Source organism: Drosophila kikkawai, chromosome 3R, assembly GCF_030179895.1.
Source record: "Drosophila kikkawai strain 14028-0561.14 chromosome 3R, DkikHiC1v2, whole genome shotgun sequence".
Taxonomy (NCBI): Eukaryota; Metazoa; Arthropoda; class Insecta; order Diptera; family Drosophilidae; genus Drosophila; species Drosophila kikkawai.
The window spans coordinates 22730151-22742494 of record NC_091731.1 but is presented as its reverse complement, the minus strand read 5'-3'; the positions used below and the strand labels follow the sequence as shown (position 1 = coordinate 22742494).

The 12344-nt window shown below is 44.2% G+C and overlaps 1 protein-coding gene across 3 annotated transcripts; it reads right to left on the bottom strand.

Annotated features, from left to right (window-relative positions):
* Window positions 1-1442: 1442 nt before the first annotated feature.
* LOC108073270 (uncharacterized) lies at window positions 1443-12172 on the bottom strand. 3 transcript variants are annotated; one of them, XM_070287326.1, is made up of 5 exons: window positions 12058-12172; window positions 9410-9729; window positions 7778-7867; window positions 4298-4469; window positions 1443-2725 (listed from the first exon to the last, which is right to left on the bottom strand). In XM_070287326.1, the coding sequence occupies exons 2-5, from the start codon at window positions 9722-9724 to the stop codon at window positions 1626-1628; spliced, it is 1677 nt and encodes a 558-aa protein (XP_070143427.1). In that variant the 5' UTR covers window positions 9725-9729; window positions 12058-12172; the 3' UTR covers window positions 1443-1625. The 3 variants fall into 3 exon arrangements, with proteins under 3 accessions (XP_070143427.1, XP_017020317.2, XP_070143426.1); XM_017164828.3 differs by lacking the exon at window positions 12058-12172 and adding an exon at window positions 11175-11242; XM_070287325.1 differs by lacking the exon at window positions 12058-12172 and adding an exon at window positions 10984-11109.
* Between the last annotated feature and the right edge of the window lie 172 nt (window positions 12173-12344).

The following is a 12344-nucleotide window of genomic DNA, read 5'->3' as shown; positions in this document are numbered from 1 at the left end:
TCTCGATCCGCGACCTACCTTATTTTCTGTGTTTTATATAGGAGAATGCCGAGTGCTTGTAGAACATGTCAAAATGTATACCTTTTAACAGATGTAAAGGTGAATAGATATCTATTTAATTTCCTTAAAATCTACATATTTAAATATAAAAAAAATTAAAAAAAATCGTATAAAAGGTAATATAAATCTATTTACTTTGTATCTTTAACAGACATCCTTTATTTCCCGCGCGTTCATTAAAAACGATGCGTTTGTCTTGTAAATTGTTTTTTCAAAAAATTTGCATTTTGACTGGCTCATCAAATTTTGGTTGGCTTTCACCGCCAGCCAGGCCTTAATTTAATTGCTCTGCCGTAGCAACGTTTTTAATTTACCTGATGGACAGCGCGCGAAACATGACCAATCGCTGCGACGTCACCGCCATTATCCTTGTCGCAGTCAGATCATCTCCTCATCAGCCGCACGTGCAAAAAGTGTCGTGAGCGAAAATATTTAATTTATTTTAACTACGCACACTTTTTCAATTTTTTAATTGTTTGCAGTGTTGAGTGCCGCGCAGTGCATAAGATGCACTGATGATGATGGCTCATCAAAAACAAACAGGCGATAGCGTGGAAAGGCCACAAAAGCAAACTGAGAGCGGGAAAATGCGAAAAAAAAAGAGGAATAATAAAAGAGTGGAAAGCTGACACAAATGTTTCTTTATTTGCCAGAGCCCCGTGATTTTTGTTGCATCAAATTGGAGTTTTTTCCTTAAATATAGTAAACATGGATGGTGCACGGATTTATGTATAGCACGGCGCTGATGAAAATGACTCGATGCATTGTCCGTGTTTACTGTTTGTCAGACAGCCAGCTCCGGCGTTGGAGTGTGGCGCAAAAAACATTAATTTGCATGCAAGTCAATTATCAGGAGGCACCCAACAGTCAGGTAACAACATTCCAGTTTTTTTTTTTTGCCCCACAAAGGAAACGCTCTTAAACAGCCAAACAGGAAAACAAAAATTAAGGGAAATACTTATTTGAGGGTACTCTTTTTGGTCATCAATTCTAAATAAATCTGCAAACTATTCTATCAACCAAATATAATTCCCATTTATATTTTCTATGCTTTTTCCATTTAATTTTAATAATATTTAAAATTGTATTGTAATGAAAAATACTACCCAAAATAGTAGGCAACTTTCTAAAATCGGAATGCAAATAATATTCCACCCGTAATAATACAATTTCCCTCTTAACAGGGTATTAAATGACTCATTAGACGAGAGGCCTTTCAAACTGACTGGTCAGCACATTTCAAAATGTTTTTATTAATTAAAAATATTGCAAATTAAACACATTTCCAAATTGCGTTTTGCATTTTTCCGATAAATACGCATCTGTGAAAAAAAATGTAAATATAATTTACAAAAGCATACAGAAGCCGTCAGTGGCTTTCGATTTCACTTTTTATTCTCCTTTTATTTTTGCTACATTTTGGTTTGCTCTATCGCCGCTCGTCCAGAGCCAGGCAATCACTAAAACTAGAAGTAGTCTTATTTTGCTTAAAGCTGTTAAGGATAACTAACACTAACGCTAAACAATACTTTGGGGGCCAGTCTTGCGGCGGGGTGGGCACAGTTTTACCTGCTCTTGATTGTCACCTCAAAGTTGGCGCCCAAGTTGCGGCAGCTGAGGAACTCCCCGGACGCCCTAATCTCGGGCCAACTGCGTCGGAGCGACTGAACTGGACCAAACCACTTGACGCCCTCGCCCTGAGCCTCGATAACAGCCTCAAAGTTGGACCGCCCGACGGGTCCTCCTAGCGGCGCCTGGTCCAGGTGCCACAGGAAGACGGCGTGCTCGTTGCCGCCGATCGGTATGACAGCCAAGAAAAATGGATGCACCAGGTTCGGGTCTGTGTTCATTTCCAGGTCCTCGCTCATCTTCAAACAGACCACGCCCTCCTGCGGTGGCGGGGGCCTCACGTGCAGCCTCCGGCCAAACGTGCCGCAGAACTGGACCACAGCCAGGCGGTGCTCTCCGCTGAGGTGGCGCAGCAGCTGCCACTCCTGGTGCACTGCATCTAGCCCCTGATTTATGCCGGATGCTGCCGCCTGTTTATGGCTCCCCGCTGATAAGGCGCCGGTCTCAGCTCCCACTCCAGATCCTGATCCTGCGGAAGTCTGTCCCAACTGCAACGCGACTGTTGACAATTTGTTGGCCAGCGGCTGCTGGTGGTTGCTGCATGATTTCCCAGTGGGGCAATGATAATTCTGAGACTCGCTCTCCACCTGCTCGTCGGCGATGCGCTGTCCATTATTCGTGGTGGCAACTCCATCGCAGCGCAATCCGTCTTCATCTGGCCCCGCAATCCGCCAACTTTTCTTGCCAAACTTTAACTTTGGTTTAACGAGCATATTGTTGTGACCTTCCTCGAAAGTCTCCGGCTGGTGCTGCTGCACTTTTATCAGCGAGCAGTGCTCCGTGCCCCGGCTGCCACCGGATTCGTGGGCGACATCACTCGGAGCTTGAGCACTTTCCGCCGGAGCAGGTCCCTTTGGCATTGGCTCCGCCACAACCGGCAGGACCGACAGTTGCCTGGAGATCTGCTTGCCCTGCTTCTTGCCGGAATTCGACTTGGCCAACGCCATTTTCGGTTGATTATGATATTCATTTGTGCACTTGTTGACGCTGCTCAGTTTTTCATAGCCCTGGGCCGCAGTCACCTTGCTGGTTTTCCCTGTAAGCAAACAAGAACGATGAGAATTCCGCAGGAATGCATTTCAAAATGTAAATATAATAAATGCACTTAAGATTTTCCCGTCTTGCTGCACTAAACCAAATTTAGGAAAATAATAATTTCCATTTCTTTAAACAATGATGCAAATAAAATAAAATCAGAATAATTTAAAATCATTGTAAATATGTTTTAAAAATTAAATATATTTTACTTGGAAATTTCCTACTTTTATTTTAAAACAGTTTACGAGAAGTATTTGCTAAGAAGCTAGTGTAAATATCAATAAATTATTGTAAATAAATTTAGAAGCCTTTAATATACAGTAAATATTTTTTATTTAAGTGCAGTACGCACTATTCTTGATGGCCGTAGTTTCGCAAGTTTCCCTGCCGCTGAAAATGTCCATTTTCGCTCGTTAGAGCATTTGCCCCCTTGACAAGTAACTCGGCAGAAGTTCAAGTGGCAAATGAAAATAGAAAAAACTAAATAATTCCTCAAGTACACACCTACAGACATACATATACTATATATAAATATGAGCTAAGAAATCTCAGCAAAACATAAAGAATGCACACTTAATGTGGAAGCAATAAAAACCTACTAAGCACGGAATAAGCTAGGGGAAACAAAGAAAGAAGAATCCCCCGAAGTGCGGGTAAAGTGGCAAAAAATGAAGACCAACAAGTAAAAACAAATGCAGACAACGCGGAAATTCTTGAGCTTGCTTCTGCTGCTTGTTACCTACGCTGTAAACTTCACTCCAAGTTAAGTTGGCGGACACAGATTGAAAATGGCAACGAGGCGGCTAAACTTTAAACGAGGCTCCGAGCAGAGAGCAGCAAGCAGGCGAGCGGCCATGTAACGCAATGCCGGCAAGATGGCAACAGCATAAAGCGCGAAAAACTTTAGCAATTTATGTTACATAATTATGCTATAAAAAGAACAACAAGGGAAGATGAGCCATTGCGCTCAATTTCAAGCACTCTTGACTCGGCTCCGCTTTCTGCTCGCATTTTTCTTTCATTTGCGCCGCCTCTCGGTTGAGATTTAAGTGAAACATTGACACTTGCCGCTGCCGAAAACTTTTTGGCCCAAGTAAATGACGTCTCGGAGCCCTGAGCCCAGACCCAGAATGTTGCCAATGGAGAGCAGGGGCGAAGCATATGATATTTCAGGGGGGAGGCTTGTAACTAAATATTGTTATATTATGTAATTCATAATAAAATAAATTCATAGCTTGAAATACTTTTAATCAATCTTGTTACGGAGCATGTTTTTTCATTGAGAAATAACAATCAATATGAATATTAAATTCTTAGCTCAACTTATAATTAAAATTTAAATGTCTAGGAATATACAAGTCCTACAATAATAATAACTTCAATATTAATTTTTAAAATATTTTTCTACATTCACTTAAGCCCCTCCTGGGTTAAGATGAACCTAGACAACTGCCAGAATCTGACAGAAACAGCCAGCTGGCGCCTAATGACACTGCTAATTCGGGTTTCGTTTCGCCTGGATTGGATAGATAAAAGTCGCTACATGTACTTGCAGATTGGGTGCACTTACCGCCGTCGCAGGGAAAGCTCTCCGCCAGCAGGGTGAATAATTTGTCCGACAGTAGACAGCGACCTCGCGGTCCCAGAGGAACCCGGCACACCGGACACTTCACGGAGCGGCTGCGGCAATTATTGCAGAGCACGTGTCCGTTGCAGCACTGCCAGCCAGGTGGCTTGATGACCTGATTTCCAGTTCGTTGGCCCGGTGAGAGGATCCGCGGGAAGGGGGCGAAGAGTGCGTGTAATTATTCAGAGAGGGAATCATTTCAATTAATTATACATATCGTGACCATCGAACCCGGCCACAGGGGCCACAGAGACGGGATCCCCCTGATTGCTCGTTATTATTATTGCTCGAATTGGATTTAAACAAAAACCAATTGCAGTCCTTGTCGTAAGTAATGTACAAATGGCAACTAAATTTGATTATTCCTCACATTGGGCTCTCCTTTGCCCAAGTCTCAATGGCTTTTCCTCTGGGAAGAGCTGGCTCTCCTTGCGTCTAGCTGCTGCTTCTATTGCTGCTCTCGAGTGTACATAGATGCATATAAAAAATGCATTATATTGGCAGCGCTGTGCGCAGCAAGCTTTCCATTTAAATTGAAAATCAAATTGAAAATATTGCAAGCGGATTTAAAATAATACAACTGTGTTTGATGCGCGCCCAAATACTTTTGCGAATTTGAAGCTGGCCCTTACAAAAGCACAAAACTGGGCCAAAAACACAAACGCAAAATGCTGAAATACTGAAATACTGAAATAAAGAAATACAGAAATATAAAAATGTGAACACGAAAAACACTCGCAATCGGATAGACTGACGGACTGGGGGGAATATGCATCGAAATTTGGCTGATGCTTTTTGTCTCTCCTCAATCGATGTGCAGACAAACATAAATTTGCTCCATTCAGAATAAAGAAACAATTTCTGGTCGGCAGAATTCATACTTTTTGCTACGATTTGGCAGAACTGCAATCGAAGTATTACAAATGTAAAACGATTCGATGGCAATCTGACCAAACGAAAAAAAAAATACCAAGATAAAGAACTCTGACCACGATGGAAAATCGAAAATACATATGCCCTCACTTTCTAGCATATATATTTATATGTATGTAATAGATTTACGTGGGAAATAAGGCAGGGATTTAAGCGTCGTGCACGTGTGGCAAGCGTTCTAAATGTTATTCGTCTTTTATTGTTTTTAATTGGCTTAAATGGCATGAGCAAATGCTTTTAATTTTAATACCATTGCATGCATAAACAAAGACTCCAATTAGTGATAGAAATCAATTAAATGCAGCTGAGCGAAAACAAAGTGGAGCTGGTGGGGGAGTGAGAAATGAAGGTGGAAGTGGAAATGGAACTGGCAGAGGAAGCGGAAATGGCCAAAGACGAGTGTGGATGCCCCACTTCCGAGCAGCAGCTGTCGCTCCAAAATCGAAGGCACCATAGCATGCTTTTAGGCATATTGTAAAATATCTTTCCGTTCGATGGCAACCATATCGAATTAATTCGATTGCCAAAGTCCGCCTGCCAGTTTATATTAAAGAAAAGCCCGCCAGGCCAAGGCCGATCGAGTGCAATCAAAATGAATTAATCATATTGTGCTGGCCAAATCCTTGCCTGCCTTAGCGAGCCGTTTGTTTGCTGAATTTATGAAAATTAAATGGCTCGCAAATTTATGCATATTTAAATGAAACAAAAACAAGCTCATGCCCGATTTAATGTCAAACAAGGAAAAGCACTGGCAAATCCTTATCCGAACGGATGGAGCCTAATGCAGGCGATTAGCATTCAAGGGAATCGGGATGCGCAACTATTAAAAGTCCGGCAAAACAAAATCCCTTAATAACTTAATGGACTTGTGTGTGTGTTGGCAAACACATATATGAGAAAAGACAGGGGCAACACACCAGAATACGCTCATAATACAATATAATGCCGTCTCCGTGCCACAGTAATAATGGCAAAATCATAAGGACTCTCTGGCAACTAAGCCGCAGGGCGGTAAGACTGGGAACGAGACCGAGAGTATCCGGCATAAACTGATTTCGGGTTAATAAACAAATTATTCAGTGCAGCTGCAAAAGGAGTGCAAGCTGCTCTGTGGCCAGCTGCCAGCTCCCAGCTCTGAAGGCGTTGCAGCGTGGCCGTATCTGAAATATCTCCGGAATCAGGCATGTCCTTGCCCTTGCTGCTGCCGCCTGCACATGCTTAATTTATGGTTACACACCGACACTCCTACTTCAACGAGATCTGCTGCTGCTGCTGCTGCTCCAGGCGAGAATTTCATTTGAAAATACTCGTAGCTCTGCATTTTGAATGGAGGTTGGCCCCAGCCCGACTCGGTCCGGCACTGTCCGCTCACTCTTCTTTATCTTGTCTAATTAATTAAATTTATGTTTTTGCTGACAAGCCGGGCATAAATAAATTTAAAGCCCGGCCCTCGTCACCGACTTCAATTTAAATGCACAACGAGCTCGGGGGCTAGCATGGAGAGCATCGCAACAGCAAAAACAGAAGCTGCCCGCAGGCGATTGACACGATTATTCACACTGACTTCCGCTGCCGCACACTCTAATCGTCAATATTTGATTTTTAAACGACATAATCAATCACACTGCCCGTGCTATGTGTATATATTTTGCAAAACTAATCAAATCACATGCCAGAGCAAACATTTATCAAAAACCTACTCGAAATATAGGACAAAATAAAACTGGCAGCAGGCTGAAAAAAATAAAAAGGAGAAAAAAGGAACATAACCGACGGCTATTAACTGGCAGCATGGAAAGCTGGCCGGATCGGGACATGTGCGTCGTTTGAGTAATTGAGTCAACAAGGCCGTCGTACCTGCCCCCACGAAGGCGAGGAGCAGCAAGGAGAGGATGTCCTGACGAGGGCACGCAATCACTGGCAGCCCGGTGCTCCAAACTTTCTATATATCTAGTATGTATATATATGTATATATAAATATATACTTGTAGAGCAAAGTCAAGTGATTAGCAACAAACTTGCGCAGCAAAATCAACTCAGATCGGGAAGAGGATGGCGCTGCGACTGGGACTGTAACTTCCACTGCACGGAGAGAAATAATTGAGATCTTGAAACTGATTAAATAGCAAATAAAATACTACCTTCATTTTGAGCAGTCTTTCTCATTTATGTTAGATTTGATTTAGATCGAAACCTGGTGATATTATGACTATAATATTTAAAGTTCCCCAACTACTAAATGCCTCAGTGGAATCTCTCTTTATGTGAGATTGAAAGCAGCGGCTGGCGAAGGCAAACAAACGACCAACTGGCCAACTAAGTTTTTGGACGAGTTCGGGGCCCAGCCGAGTTAGATAATGACGAACTAAAACTAAAGCCGACCAGCCTCATCGATATGCAATGCACATGCAGGCGACCCATCTCAGTCGCCCACTACCCGACATTCCAAGGACCATCGCAACAGCAGTCCGTCCCGCATCGTCCACTCACCTCAAGGCACACAGGACACTCCAGTAATTGGGAAATATGTTGCAGGCATGTTGCAAACTTTTGCAGCGATTGTTGATTAATTCCATGCTGCTGCAAATACAAAGACAGAACGGGAAAGCGCTGGTTAATTTGAGGGTTTCTGGTTTCTGTTCAAGGTTAAATGGCACTTCTCGGGGATTCAATCAATTAAATCTGACGCCTACACTTAATTGTATTTACATTTTTGGGGAGCCACACTTTCGCTGCTGCGTCGTAAATAATTCACACAAGAGTGTCCATGAAAGCTCCCGGACTTAAGCCGATTTCCATTTAATTTGCATTCGATTATCAAAACGAGCCGAGCGTGCGCCGAGTAATATAATATGTTCAAAATTCCATCGAAAGGGTGGCCTGCATTCGGAAGACACATTACGTTCTATGCCTGATTGCGGTTGCAAGTTTAATCTGTTTAACGTTCCTGACCGAGCACACACAGACCCACACATACCGAGTGGCACAACACACTCTGTGATGCACAGCCTTCGGCATTGATTGAAATGGACTTTCCATGCCAACCACCTGTGCCAGGTGTCCGAGTGTCCGTAAGTCCATTGCTCCGCGTGTGTGTCCTGCTTAAATTTTCGACTCTGCCACTGCAAGGACATTTGGGTCAATTGAATTGTAATAAAGTACACATAATGTGTCAAGAACGGAATTACGTTAGTTCGATTCAATTGAATTTAATAAAATAAACAGCTCCTAGGTCGGCAGATAAACAATTTACCACGACGCCCTGTATTGACATCAGCACGGAAGAACACCTCGAGCTAAGCTTCAGGGCTTAATTTAGCTCAACGGGACATTGAGGTGGACCTTAGTGTTTGATAAATTCATGGCCAATACTTAATTTATATTTACATTAAATTACATGTGTGGATGAAGGTGATTAATCTTCTACATAACACTGTTATTTCTTTAAAAATAATATTGGATCTTAAAATTAGAGACGAAAAATCAAAATTAAAATCTACAGGAATTCATTTTAATTTTATTGTTTTTACTGAATTAAGTGTTTTTTTTTTCAAAAAAAAGATTTAATTAATTAATAAGGGTCCACTCAGACTGAAATAAATCGCACAGCCACCTCCAAATGTTCGCAATTCAGCTTACGTAAATAGCATTTGATGGCCATTCAATGGATTACGTGTGGTTATGGATGAATTAGTAGCTAAAGACTAATTTTGCGTTTTTCTTGCGAGAAACCTTGGCGCTGAGAAACTATAGTTGGTGCAGTGGTGAGCCCACAAAGCCAGTGGACCGGGCTGCAGCGTCTAATTACTGGCAGCAGCAGCAGCTGCCATTAAGCCAATCAGCATTATGTAACGCTCAGCGGCACACGAACAACGGTGTTGTGCCGCACATTCATGTGTGACAATGGCCCATTTAGCCATCATTCCGAGCACTGCGAACCAATTAGGCGGCTGTCTTAAGCCAGAAACCCAGAATAGGAGCACAGCTTGGGGATTTTGCACATAATGAATCGATTCTTTCTAGCAACTTATATATATCTAATCTCTATAAACTATACAAAGTATATAATTTCATTCTCATTTCAAGAATAATACCTAGTTAAGTTTTATGGCAATGACTCACCACAGCGTGGGCTGCCTCCGCGGGATCCTCATTCGGGGCGATGCTCGCCTGCTGGCGCCACATCATCAGGGTCACGTGCTCGGCGCCGCTCTGCCAGTGCTCCTGCAGCCGGCCGGCCAGCTCGCTGATCCTTAATCCCAGGACATCGGCTCCATTGAGCTCCAGCAGTGTGTCGCCCAGCCGGACTCCGCCGCGCTCCGCATTCGACTTCGACTGCACCCCGCTGACCCACGGATAGGGGTCCCAGGGGGCGCGACTCAAGTTCAGGCCTAGAGTCCCGTTGGCGCAGGCGTAGATAGTGCACAGCTGGAGCATGATGGCTACAAGGAGAGGCAAGGCATACAGATTAAATCAAGCACATCTTCAAGGCCGCACGTCGCCGGCATTTCATGCAATTTATGTCACACACACGCACCCGGCGTTGGCCAACATAAATTTGGCCAATTTTCAACACTTGAGGCGTCTGCCAGACACATCTAATTACCTGGCCTAACGCACACACTCACACATTCTACGATGGAGGGAGAGGGACTGTGAAAAATGGTGGCAAACTGTTTTATTTGGCCTGCTCCGCAGACTTGACTTGGCATGCCCATCACGTAGCCACTCGCATCTATTATGCGTGAGTGTGTGATTGGGGCAACCGCTGTCCCCAGATTTCGGCACTTGACTCATTTGCACCTTTCGAGGGCTATTCTTTTACCTTTCGGCAGGTGCCGAGGGTGCCTTGAAGCTCAATTAATTAGCCAGTTGCTGGGCCCAGAAAGTTTTGCGCCAAGTGGTCGTAATTACGCATACGCCACGTTCGCCGGGCGTAAAATTCGCACACATAAATCAAAAGTTTGTGCCTCCCAGCTTCATTCTCGCAGGAAAAAAGGGTTTCTTGAAAAGTTTTTAGCACTAGCCAAAATCAATTATGCAGCCCCAGCCGGAACTCGGTATCGAGTATTGAGTACCATATATAACCAGCTTTAGCTTTAGCTTTAGCTGAGAGAACCGAGAGCCCAGCTGTTCTGGCAACTGGAGTCTTTCGCTTAGTCACTGGCACTGTCATTCCCAATCCAAGTCGATGTTGAAGCCAATGGATTGCGTCAGATTCTTGGGGCTGTCAGCTTAGAAGATTCTTCTCAGCCGGGAAATTGATTATGTTGCTTACGCGCCAAACCTCGAGTAGATGGAGAACCCATTGCTGTCTACGCACGCGGATACAGATACGAGTACGAATGCGAGTGCGAGTGCGAGTACGGCAAACTTGTTCAAATCACTTCACTTCACTTCACTTCTGGCTGACATTGGCCATGAAATCGCTGTGACGTCGGCCAAGTGAAGTGGGCACAGCGGAAAGTAAATAAGTTATTGAACAATAATTCAAACTAGGGCTGCCGCGGCAATTAAAATCGATTGATACTCGACTGGCCATCATTTAATTATGCCTCGTTTTTAAGGCCTTATATTTTTTTTTCAAGCATCTCCCTTGTAAGGGCAATTAAAAGGCCGATTTAATTATTTTTCAAAGCCGCACAAATTAGTTAAAGCTGCTGCACCCACTAATAAAATTAAAAAAAATAAATAACCAAGAGACGGAAAACCACCAACCGCAGCAGCGGCGGCGCACAGGAACAATTTGCGGACCATTGTTTTGGCCAAAGTCAATGAAGCGCGGCACTTGGCAAACAATTACGAAACGAAAACCAACAGAGGGCTGCCCCTGGGGTAACGCTCCAATTAAGGCCCGACTCTTTAAGGCCTGCTGCAATATTTATACCGTAATTGTTTTAACTCTATCAGAAACTGTTTCTCGATCGGAAGCCAACCGAGCTTAGGCGCGTGTGAATTGCAACTGACTGCACTCGAGCGGGTGCAGCAACCAGAAAGCCACTGGCCCGCTTTCGTTTTCAGTATACGCAGGAGAGCTGGCTAAAACGAAGCTTGGCTAAAAAACAAACTCACACGGAATTGCGTCACAATTACACGAAAGAAACCGCAAGCGAATCGCATGGAGACGGAGACGCAAACGGGGACAGAGACAGAGACCCAGAAACCCCAAAGCGGGCAAACTGTTGCGCATGCGCCATTGAAGCGCTCGTCCCGCTGCAGCCAGCTCCGTCCCCGTCCCACACTCTCTGGGCACTAGTACCACACAATTAGCAGCCTGAGAGCTGACGCTGCCGTGTAAATTCCGAGTCGAACGTGAGTCTCCAGTTTTTATTTCGCCTCTGTTTTCATTTCGCAAGCGTTGCGCATGCGTATGATTTACGGGCTGAATATGTATGTGCACTGCTCTTGGCGCATTTCTAATTGAATTTCGACCCGTTTGTTTGGCTGACAGCATAGGAAACGATAATTCAGCTAGAAACAAACTCGTTTTGCGGTCTTAATTACGCGAATATCCAGCAAATGCGTTTATAATTGTGCGTTACACTTCCGCGTTTTTTTGGTTTTCATTTATCTGTTGGTTTTTTGTTGTTGTACTTTTTCTATTTTGAGTGAGGCTAATGCGCGGTGGCAACCACCTTGACCTAAGCCAACGTTAACCAACTTGGCTTGGACAATACCAACTGAGCCAACTGAGGGCTCTGGGTGAGCGTAAGGTCGTTTGGGCCATTAGAGCCATTTAGGCCTCGCACGGTTTGTTAACAATTACACACCGTTTTTGGGTTTTGACTCGCTGGGAAATCAATTTTCACAACTCTCCGCTCCGCTTGGCCGCTCTTGGCACGTTAGCGAAATAACTCAATCCAAAGGCTTTTCCTCGGCGCCGGCGCAACGCACTTCGCGACTGTTTGCGGAACTTGCGGCGCTTGCGCACTGTCTGCGAGCTGCTAAGAAACTGCGGCTCGGCGTCTGCACAGCTGACCAGCAGACCTAAACTTGGCTTAAACTGGCTAAGACAGAGCGCCCCCTTTTGACGAAGCTTGGAACTCAGTGGGAGCGA